We start from the raw sequence: 12,350 nt of genomic DNA, 5'->3' as shown, positions 1-12,350 counted from the left end.
AGAAAACTGACAAATTCTTCGTAACTTAAATTGAATTGATATACTGGTGTATTGAACAACTGGTAGAAAGTTGAAACATTGGGGACATAAAATCTCTGAGCGGGGTTGTTTGATGGTCATCTACATGTTTAAATTATTAAATATGATAGATAGATGCAAAGAGCAATTGATAAAGTTAATTGAATGCTGGCTTTAATGTCTCAAGGGCTGGATTAATGTAACTAGGTGACATTCTAGAGCAGTAGAAGCCACAGTTAAACCACATCTGGATACAAAGGGAGGTTACAGAAACTAAATTTTAAATCTGTGGTGGAGTATATAATGGGTAGAGGGAGGGTTAGAAAGCAGGTTTATAAAATTATTCAGAAATTCATCTTGATATCATGCAAGAGTGGAATAGGCTTGCAAGATTATGTAATTTACTTCTGTTTTCACATTCCACTCCTTTTGAAGTAATTCTAAAAAACTGCATCTCTAACAAAGTTCTGTGGCTCTGTATCAACATTTTTAATGACACTCTTAAGTGCCTTCTGATATTTTGCTATATTGTTTTGCAAATACAGATAGTTTTATAATCAGTGAGATTATTTTTGTAAAATCATTTGGTGAGGCATCCGATGCCTTTCGTACTAGATGTGATCTGGTATGCTCGATGAATGTTAAATATCAAAATAATAGAATCATAAGAGTAATAGAGCACAAGCAGACCCTTCAGCCCGTTTGGTCCATGCTGACCACAGCATCCTCCCTGCTTGTCCCAGATGTCCATGTTCAGCCCATAACTCTCCAAGCCCTTCCTCTCTATGTACCTGTCTAATTTCCTCTTAAGTGTATCTGTTGTACCCACCTTGGCCACTTCCACTGATGGCTCATTCCAGATACTCTTTACCCTCTGTATAAAGAAGTTACTTCTCATGTTCCTTTTCACTCTCTAGCCTCTTCACCATTCTTCCTACCTGTGCAGCTACCTTCAGTGAACTGTGCACTTGTATTCCCAGGTTCCTTTGTTCCACAACACGTGACCATGCCCTGCCATTCACTGAATGTCCAAAGTGAATCACCTCACACTTTGAAATCCATTTGCCATTCCCCAGCCAATTTTCCTAACTGATCAAAATGACATTGTAGAACATTTTAGCCTGCTTTTATCAAGACTCCCTAAGTTATTATCACAGCAAACTTGTTAATCATGTCATGTATATTCACATACAAATCATTTACATAAATAAATAAAGGGGGTTCCAAAACTAGCTCCTGGGGCACCCCATTAGCCACAGGCCGCCATTTAGAGTATTGACCTTCAACAGTCACCTCTGCTGCTGTCAGTGAGCAGAATCCATCTTGTTAGCTCCCATGAATCCTCTACGTCCAAATCTTCAGATTAGTCTGCCATGTGGCATCTTGTCAAAGGCCTTACTAAAGTCCATATAGACAGTATTCACTGTCCTATCTTCAGCTTTATCTTCTGTTATGTCTTCAAAGTACTCCAAAGATTCATCAGATGTAACTTCTCACACACAAAACCACGCTGACTATTTCTGATCAGGCCTTGACTATGTAAGTGATGGTAGATCTTGGTCCTCAGAATTCCCGCCAGTAACTTCCTTACAACTGAAATCAGCCTCACTAGACTGTGGTTCCCCAGCCTGTCCTTGGTACCTTTCTTGAACAATGGAACAATATTCGCCAAGTTGCAATCTTCTGGAATGTCACTGGTGGCTAATAATGAAACAAGTATCTCTAGAACAGGAGTTCCCAACCTTTTTTATGCCATGAACCCCAAAAAGGTCCCTATCCGTGGACCCCAGGTTGGGACCCCCTTCTCTACAAGATCCTCTATGATTTCTTCCCTGGCTGCACATATGGTCTGGGATGCATTTGGTCAGGCCTTGGAGATTTGCTCATCTTAATGTGCTTCAAGGCTGTAAATACCTTCTTCTTTATAAGGTACATGTGTTCCAAGACCTCACTGCTCATTTCCCTCATTTTTTTTGTACCCATGTTATTCTTCTTTGTAAAAACTGAGGAGAAATATACATGAAAAACTGTGGCCATCTCCAACAGCTCCACACCGAGGTGCCGCTGTTGGTCTTTCAGAAGACCTAGTCTCTCCTTAGTCACCTTTTTACTGTTAATATAATTGAAGAGCCTCTTAGGATTATCTTTAAACTTGCCTGACAAATCCATCTCATATTATCTGTTTGCCCTCCTGCTTTCCCTTTTAATCCTGCTTTTAATCTTTTTATATTAATAGAGGTATTCATTTGTACCCTGCTGCCTAAAACTAATGCACGCTTCCTTCTTTTTCCCGACCATTGCCTCGACATCTCTCATCAACTTGGGCTCAGTGAATTTGGTATGTCCACACTTCACCCTAACAATACCATTCTGCACTTGGATTCTTGACATTACCCTTCTGAAGGCCTTCCACTTACCTACTGTTTCTTTGCCTTTAAATAGAGTTACCCAGCCAACACCAGCTAGATCCTGCCTAATGCCCTTAAAGCTGGCTGCACTCCAGTTCAGGACTTTAACCCTGTGTACCTGTTTCTATTCCCTTAACTATTGTTCTGATTCTGACCTCCATTCCTACTTATTCCTCTGTTACACTAAACCATCAGTATCCAAGAACAGTACAGCCCTTCTCTCAGCCACATTTCTGCTATGGCCACAATATCCTAGCCCTTAGAGGGTATCCACACCTTCAGTTCATCTGCCTTAAGCTGTTCAGCTATGTGCATTGATGTAGGTGGAATTTAAAGCAGTAGTCCTAGCTGTCCTTTTACTGTACACATAGCTATCCTGATTGATGGCCTTACACTATTTGGTTGCTGCATGTACCCCTGTCTTCTTACTGACTTTGGTCTCATGAGTCCCACTCCACTGCAATCTAGTTTCAACCCTTCCTGGTAGCAAAAACAAATTTCCATTGGCCTCCCTCTGGCTTAAATACAGCCTGATCTGTCCATCTTGTAAAAGACAAAATCCTAATTAATGCATTAATGCTAAGTCTTTTAGCAGTGTGGAGGATCAGAGGGATCTTGGGGTCCGAGTCCATAGGACACTCAAAGCTGCTACGCAGGTTGACTCTCTGGTTAAGAAGGCATACAGTGCATTAGCCTTCATCAATCGTGGGATTGAGTTTAAGAGTCGAGAGATAATGTTGCAGCTGTATAGGACTCTGGTCAGATCCCACTTGGAGTACTGTGCTTAGTTCTGGTCACCTCACTACAGGAAGGACGTGGAAATCATAGAAATGGTGCAGAGGAGATTTACTCGGCCTTTTCTCCTTGGAGCAATGGAGGATGAGAGGTGTACAAAATAATGAGAGGTATTGATCATGTGAATAGTCAGAGGCTTTTCCCCAGGGCTGAAATGGCTAGCACAAGAGGGTATAGTTTTAAGGTGCTTGGAAGTAGGTACAGAGGAGATGTTGGGTAAGTTTTTTTACGCAGAGAGTGGTGAGTGCATGGAATGGGCTGCCAGCGGTGGTGGTGGAGGCAGAAACAATAGGGTTTTTTAAGAGATTCCTGGATGGCTACATGGAGCTTAGAAAAATAGAGGGCTATGAGTAAAGCCTGGTATTTCTGAGGTAGGGACATGTTTGGCACAGCTTTGTGGGCTGAAGGGCCTGTATTATGCTGTAGTCTTTTTGTGTTTCTATATTTCTGTCCAAGAATCTGAAACCCTGCCCCCTGCACCAGCTCTTCTATCTTTCTATTCCTGGGCTCACTAGCTCGTGGCACCAAGAGAGATCCAGAGATTACCACACTAGATCCTGCATTTTAATTTCTTACCTAACTCCCTATACAGTACTTGTTCTGCAGGACTTGTCCTTTTTTCTACCTATGTCATTTGTAACAAAGCATACAATGTCCTTTGGCTGTTCAGCCTCCCCCTCAAAAATATATTGCAGCTGCTCAGAGATATTTTTGACAGTGACACCTGGGAGGTGTCATCCTAGCATCTCTGCTGCAGTCACAGAATCTCCTGTTTGTCCCCCTAACTATTGAGCCTTCTCTCACAATTGCTCTACCTGACCTTACCCTTCCCTGCTGAGCCACCTCAGATCCAGTCACAGTGCTACTAACCTGACTGTTGCAAGTAAATCAATGAAATTTAGTAACTGGATATGTAGACATATTGTGAAACTTTCTTGGAGAAAACATTGATATTCATATAGAAAAACATATGATTTGAAATAAATAGTCCAATAAATGTTCAAAGTTCCTGCTTGTGATTACAATTGCAATAATTGGCCATAAGAGCTTTTGTCCCAATAGAGAAAAAAACATTTTAAAGTAATGATGTTTGTTTACTGGAACGATAACTATTTGTACTTCAAAAGCTTTGTGATATATCCTAAAAGAAGTGTGGTGTAGTATTATCTATCACAAATATTTATAATTGTTTCTTTGATTACAGTTTTTAAAACCCCGTAATTGTTATATACTAGGAAATAATGCATTTCTTTCTGTCACATAAGACTTAATACCTAAAAACAGCAGATAGTTGTGACAGTGGTTACTGTGATGAGAAATGAAGAAATGACAGCAGCACTTATCAAAATAGCCTCTGCGAAAGTTTTTTTTCTCCATTCCAGAGAGGGAAATTCGGTAGATTCATTTTAATTGTTATTTTGTCCTAGAAGATAGTGAAGAAAGCCTTTACAAGCTTGGGTTATCCCAAAGCTTTGAAGGGACCATGCACTGAAGTCTTGACAGCATGTTGAATTCCGCCTCTGAAATTCAGAGCTAAGAATTATACACTGATGTTATTATGTGGTACTACCACATAATGAACAAATTTTTAGATAAAATTATTTCAGAAAATATGCTTATAATCACAAAGCTCTGATGTGAATTTATAGCACTATCACCTTCATTTTTAATTTATAATATGCTGTTTTATTTGTATTTTGTATCAAAAAAAAGCTACCATGTCATTTATCTAGTTTTGTATTGGTGGTGGTGGTTGGGGAAGAAATGGATGTATTTCGTTCTGTAGAAATTACATTTCTGTATTTTAATTGTCATATCTTTGTGAGAGGTAGTTCATCCTTCTTTGGTATGACTCTTCGATGTCCTTTCTTACCGTTAAAGTGACAGAGGAAATAACATTTGGATCAATAGCAAAGGATTTAGGAAATATAACTAACATTTTCTTAGCTCTTAACTAAACTCTGCTCATAGCAATGATTTTTCCAATCATATCAATATCTTAGTAAATAAGCACTATGTAAATTCACTTTTGTTGAAACCTCTTCCAATATCTCGTTGATAAAGGATTATCAACTGGTATCTTTAAAGAGCATGTTTGTGTTCCTGGGTGTCAAGATCTCTGAACATCTAACCTGGTTCCAGCATATCGATGTAGCTATAAAGAAGGCAAGGCAGCAGCTATATTTCATTACAAGTTTGACAAGTTTCGGTTTGTCACTAAATCACTTGAAAACTTCTATAGATACCATGGAGAGCATTCTGACAGGCTGCATCACTGTCTGGTATGGGTGTGGGGTGCTACTGTACACGACCAAAAGAAGCTACAGAAAGTTGTAAAATTAATCAGCTGCTTCAAGGGTACTAGCTTCAGTAATATCCAAGATGTCTTCAAGGAGAGGTGCTTCAGAAAGGTGACGTCCATTATTAAGGAACCCATCACCCAGGGCATGCCCTTTTCTCATTGTGACTGTCAGGAAGGAGGTACAGATGCCTGTAAGTACACACACAGTGATTTAGGAACAGCTTCTTCCACTCTGCCGTAAGATTCCTAAATGGACATTGAACCCATGAACACACCCTCACGTTTTTTTCTTTTTTAATATATATTATTTCTGTTTTGCATTATTTTTAAATCTATTCAATATATATATATTTACTGTAATTGATTTACTTAGTTATCTATTTTTTATTTCTATATTAACATGTATTGCATTGTATTGCTGCTGCTAAGTTAACAAATTTCACAACGCATGCCGGTGATAATAAACCTGATTCTGATTATATACTCACGTGCGTTAAGGCTCAGAATATGATTTCCCAGCAACACCTCTTTAATCAACCAATGCCTTGCTGACATTTAATGTTTATTGTGCTGGCCTGATGCACTATCAATAACTCTAGGAGACTGGAAGTGAAAACGGGCACAACCATGCTGAAGACTGGAAGGAGCAGTGCCCCAATCACCTTTATACAGGGGTCTGTGGGAGGAACCACAGGAGCAGTCAGCAGAGGGGCATGTCCAGACAGGTATACATGTTTTACCACATAGCCTAGTGATTTAATAAAGGTATATGGTACAGTGAATTCTCATACTTAGCAATTTCATATGACATTAATATCTAGCTAAACTGTCAAAAATAGTAGTTCACATGCCACTACTGCTTCTTGTAGCCAGTTTTAAGTCTGGCGTCTTTTAATGTAAACTGGAATTGTTTCAGGGGACAAATTTCTCAGCACAAATGGTAGGGATTTGTAACAGGTTCAGACCCTGATACTGTTTACAGTATATATATGGGGAATCCAACATTGGAACACAGTCAGCAAAACCCAAAGAGGTTTGGAATTCTTGTGTTTGCAAACATTCTGACATGAAAAATATTGGCAGGTCATGATGGAATAGTTGGTATTTCACAAGTTTTAATCAAATGGAGACCCTACTAAAGGAGAAAATAGAAAAATATTTCATTGGGCTGGACTAAATGGCTCATTTCTAAGTACATTAATTAAAATGTTTGTCATATAAATTAATTAAAACATTAAAACTAAATAAAGACAATTTATGATATAATTAAAAAATAAAGAAAATCGACCTTCCCTGGTTGTAGACCCATTGGTTAGTTTCATAGTTTGCACGTCATCGTAGACCAGACATAAGAATTAGACACATTTCTATGGGTAGCAAAATTTGAGAAGTGTTTAACAATTGCTCCTGATTAAGTCAAATGTTTTGGTGAATTAATGTAAGCCCATATATGGAGGTTGGTGCTACTCCCTGCATTTTCTTGGAGTTTGACATAGTGACCATTTTGTCCACAGCACCTAATGAATGGTGTGTGCACTGAGAGTTGGGAAGCAGCTCTTCAGACACTATGAGGAGGAGTTTGAGGAACACCTTAGTGCTTAGTTTCCATTATGGTCAAGAGATGGTCAAGGTCTGAGATGTATCCCCCGTTTCCTTAATTTGGTTGATCAGATTATGAATTTCTGACTCATCTTTTCACATAATTTTAGGATATCAGCAGAGATGTTGTAGGTACTAAAGGCTTTGTTATTTTAGTACTCCTGATTTTATAAGTAAAAATATTTTGAATGGGAAATTTATTCTGTTTTATATGATGTAATGCTACATTACTTTGTCAGTATCTCACAGAAATGGGAGATGTATTTGATTTTGTGAGTTACTTGGACATGCAGCTGTAATGATAGATGAAAGAATCACTCATGCATTATTAAGTTAGAGAGATAGTACTGTGATTGAAACATTTCTTTAAAAAACTGCTTTATATCTGTAAATAGAAAGTATATGTTTTGTACACTGAATTGGAAGCTTTTCTGAAGTTGTAATTAAAAAATCAAAAATTTTATCATTAAATTTCTTCTGCCTTGCTAATTACACAAATGCAAATGTTCATTAAACCTAAATACATCTACAGCATCTCTCACTGTGTAGTGACTGCCTATAAATTGAATAGCCATTGTCAAAGTGACTAAGATTTGCCTCAACTGATAACTGCTGTTGTCATGGTGATATGGCACCAATCGGCAATCACTATTTTGGACTGAACTACATTGGTTATAGAGAGGTGGAAAAATAACTTAAATGTGACTATATTTCTTACATGTTTGATTTTGAATGTAAATTAAGCAACTGCGCATTTTTGTTTAATTTGGAATGTAGTATTTTTAAATGAGGTGGCTTATGCAAAAGAGCGATCTTTTGGGGAAATATTATAAACCCATCATATCTTACCCTGTGCTCAGTTTAGGTGATGCAGTTATTTTCTGGTTGCATCAAACCTCTCTGCTGTGTACGTTTACCCTTTTAACTGAGCTGGAAGAAATGTGGAAGTCCACTGGTTGTAGTTTTTGCAAATAGCCTAATGAACCATCTTTGCTTTTTATTCGATCATCAAGGTGACACAGCTTCAGAATGGCCTTTAGACATTGTCATTTGTAAGTACAAGGTTGCCCCATATTTCTGAAATATTTTAAGATTATGGCTTGAATAGTTAGTGCTTTGCAACATTAAAAGATGAGGGAAAGGTCATCTAATGATCGGAAGCCCTTTGCAGTGATTCAAATATTTTGTAGCAACTGCTTTCAGTGCTATAATTTTTCATTTGTCCATACTACATATAGAAGCAGATTTTGTAATGTAAGATGACATATAAGATGGTTGTAATCAGGTGTACTGTAAAAATGTGATTTAGACATCCAGGAAAAATTTTAATAATGAGGCACATCTGACAGTAGTTCATTGCAGATTGTATTCAAAATACAGAAATGTATATACAATATAGTAATGTCAATATTGTAATGTGTCATGACATATTATTGTAAGGGTACTAGTCTTTTTCAAAATAAAAATCTGTAATTGGAAGAGACAGATCTTGATTTCTAGATGTGTTGCAGGTGGGATAAGAACCAGAAGATCATTCAACATGGAAGCAATCATGATTTTTAGATGGATTGTAGTAAATATATGCATGATCAATTCTTAGTTTCATACAATATTTTGTGCATAGGACTTCTCCGATTTAACCAATGATAACAGAGAAAAAATTTATGTTAATATCTAATCTGTGAGCTAATTACACTACCTCCAGTGCTTATTTATAAATTGATTTGCTTCATTTTGATAGTATTTGTTACCTGCAGTAACCTCAGATGTGGGTAGAAAACAAATGATTTTTGTAATATAAATGAAAGGTCAAATAGGAATTGAAAGCTCATGTCTGTCTTTCCTGATCTTCCATGCACAGAAATAGATGTATTGCTCGAGGCCAAAGTGAAATACCTTTACTTACTGTGTTAATGCTGCATTTACTGACAGTAATTGCAAATGAATTATGAGTGACCAGTCTATGAAGAGAAAAGCCATGACTGAGTGTCATTACTCTTAGGTTATAATTATCACAGTCCTCAAAGATTTGAAGATAAAGTTTATCATAAAATCATCGTCTTTTTTGCTTGTTCAATTCCAAGTGGTTTGAAGTTGTTTGAATGGAAATGGTAATTTACTCAAATATGTTCATATAGATGTATAATATTTTAGCTCTGTGATTAACTAATACCTTCATCTGAGTATAGGCTTATTAGCTGTTTTCAAATGCAATAGATCTTGAGTCTACATTGAATTCCTGAAGTAATTCCCCTTGTTGAGGGGAACTAAATTTTTGGGAAGATTTTTATTTCTGTGATCTTTCTTTATCCTTTGACTATTTTAACTGAATAAGTGTCTAAATTTTATTGAAGAGACAATGGTGGTAGAAAGCTTGTGAACACTATAGAATTTTCTCTATTTCTGTACAAATATGACCTGAAATGTGATCAGATCTTCACGCCTCCTAAATAAAGCGAGCCCAATTAAATAAATAACACAAAAACATTATGCTTGTTCATTTGTTTTATTGAGAAAAATTATCCAATATTACATGTATTTGTTGGAATAAGTATGTGAACCTCTGGGGTAATGCTTTCTACAAAAGCTATTTGAAGTCGGGTGTTCCAATCAATGTGATGAGATTGGAGGTGTGGGTTGTACAGGCACCCTGCCCTATTAAAAAAAAGACACACAAAGTCAGATTACTGACAAAACCTGCTGTTCTCAAGAAAGATCTCTTTACGTGTGCACCATGCCTTGATCAAAACAACTTTCAGAGGACCTTAGAAGAAGAATTGTAGTGATGCATGAAGCTGGAAAAGGCTACAAAAGTGTTTCTAAAGACCTCAGTGCTCATCAGTTCATAGTAAAAGAAATTGTCTACAAATGGAAGAAACTCAGTGCTTTTGCTACTTTCCCTAGGAACTGGCATTCTGCAAAGATCACAGCAAGAATACAACATGCAATGCTGAAGGAGGTGAAATAGAACCCAAGGTTAACAGCAAAAGACCTGCAGAAATTTCTAGAACTTACTGAAGTCTCTGTCCATCTGTCCACTATAAGAAAAACACTGAACAGGAATGGTGTTCATGGAAGGATACCATGGAGGAAACTGTTGCTCTCCAAAAAACACATTACTGCATATCTCAAGTTTGCAAAAGACCACCTGGATGTTCTACAGTGCTTCTGGGACAATGTTCTATGGACAGAAGAGACAAAAATTGAACTTTTTGGTAGAAATGCACATTGCTGTGTTTGGGGGAAAACTAGTCACTGCACACAAACACCAAAACCTCACTCTAACTATGAAGCATGGTGGAAGGAGCATCATAGTTTGGGGCTGCTTTGCTGCCGCAGGGCTTGGACAGCATGTAATTGTTGAGGGAACAATAAATTAAAATTGTATCAAGACATTTTACAGGAAAATGTCAGAGTAGCAGTCTGTTTCCTGAAGCTTAATAGAAGACGGTTAATGCAACAAGACAGTGATCCAAAAGGCAAGAGTAAATCAACAATAGAATGGTTTAAAAAGAAGAAAATTTGTGTTTTGGAATGGCCAAATGTATAGAAATGTTGTGGAGCAACCTGAAGCAAGCAGTTCTTGCAAGGAAACCCACCAGCATCCCAGTTTAGTAAGGAGGAATGGCCTAAAATTCCTCCAAGCCAATGTGCAGGACTAATCAACTGTTACCAGAAGTATTTGGTTGACGTTATTGCTGTACAAGGGGATCGCACCAGTTATTGAAAGCAAAGGTTCACATACTTTTTCCAACAAATACATGTAATATTGGATTATGTTTCTCTAAAAATAAATGAACAAGTAAAATATTTTTTGTATTATTTATTTAATTGGGTTCACTTTATATAGTTTTAGGATGTGTGAAGATCTGATCTCAGCTTAGGTCATATTTATGCAGAAATTGAGAAAATTCTACAGGCTTCACAAACTTACTAGCACCACTCTATATTCATTTCAGATATTGCAATTCTAATTTGTGAGGTTTAGTTTTGGATTGTCTATTATATATGCACAATATCACACAATTCTAGCAGCTTTTATTTGGAACTATTTGAATAGACTAAGTGAATATTGAACAACATAAAACAACACTATATACTATCTATATGGATTAACAAACTGGGCTATTTACGCAGAATGTTTCTATGACATGTTGAATGGAGAATTTAAAACATTAGACACATTTTAAGCTTCATTAAAAATCATTATAGGTGACCAAAGATGATTTGAATTTTAGATGATTGTAGTATGGAAAAGTGAGAGTTTGTAACCAAAGCACAATTCTAAAGTTAAAAATTATGCCATCAGTATGAATGAGCTTCTTTGACTTGCCAGAATAGGCAAATTCTGGTTTTGATAATGGCCACTGCATGCTGCAATACTTCAGGCAGTGGAAAGTTGTCAACTTTTCTTGATGCAACCCCATATGCATTGTGCACCTCTGAGAAACAGATGTGCTAGTACAACTTGAATAGCAGGCTTTGGATACAGATGGAATGAAATGCATTACTTCTGCCAGTTTTCATTTTGTTCAAATCTGCAATTCATTATCTACTAAGGTTTCAGAAATGTGTATCTATTTTTTCTTTCCACTCTGTTTAGAAATAGGGGACCAAAAGTGCCATTTAGTATGTTTTACCAAAGCTACAGGTAGCAACATGGTTCTAATTTAAATTGCTTAGCCTCATCACATTTTGTTTTAACCCAACTCAGCAAATGACACTGATTCTTGTGTGACATTGAGATAGCATCACAGAATGTTCAGTACACTTTAGCATCAAGAAGTAATATATCTGAACAATTTTAGAAACTTTCGTCAGCTATGTGCAGGTCTGTCTGATTTGAAGTTTCAGTGTGTGAAAAATGTTTTGGTTTGTGAGAAATTATATGGCTGAGGTCATGATATGGTAACTTGTTTGGAGATCACTGGGAATGTACTGTGATAGGAATAATGAGTGGATCTGCTTAGTAGGTAGCTCAAACATAATAAATAGGGGCAGGAGTAGGCCACCTGGGGGTGAGCTGCTCTGCCATTCAATAAGATTATGGTTGATCTGGCTGCAAACTCAGCTTTGCCTACCTGTCTTTTCCCCATAAGCTCTAATTTACTGCTATGCAAAACTTTGTTCACTATGTCTTAAATATATTTTATGGAATAGCTGCACTGTTTCCTTGAGCAAAGATTTCACAGATTCACTACTCTCTGGGAAAAGCAGTTTTCTTCATC

At 37.1% G+C, this 12,350-nt stretch overlaps 1 protein-coding gene across 4 annotated transcripts in view; it reads left to right on the top strand.

The window, feature by feature from the left end:
- iqsec1b (IQ motif and Sec7 domain ArfGEF 1b) overlaps positions 1-12,350 on the top strand; it is a 455,019-nt gene that overhangs the window by 230,133 nt on the left and 212,536 nt on the right. The window contains exon 1 of one of the 4 annotated variants that reach the window (XM_073072151.1): positions 8,047-8,174. The exons of the other annotated variants lie outside the window; for them this stretch is intronic. Within the exon in view, the coding sequence (XP_072928252.1) occupies positions 8,152-8,174 (23 nt within the window). The 5' untranslated portion in view covers positions 8,047-8,151. Of the gene's footprint in view, positions 1-8,046; positions 8,175-12,350 lie in introns of those variants that run through there. 4 annotated transcript variants of the gene reach the window in all.

Source organism: Hemitrygon akajei, chromosome 19 (assembly GCF_048418815.1).
Source record: "Hemitrygon akajei chromosome 19, sHemAka1.3, whole genome shotgun sequence".
Lineage (NCBI taxonomy): Eukaryota > Metazoa > Chordata > Chondrichthyes > Myliobatiformes > Dasyatidae > Hemitrygon > Hemitrygon akajei.
Note: the sequence above shows the minus strand (reverse complement) of the source record. Positions and strands in the feature narration are given on the sequence as shown.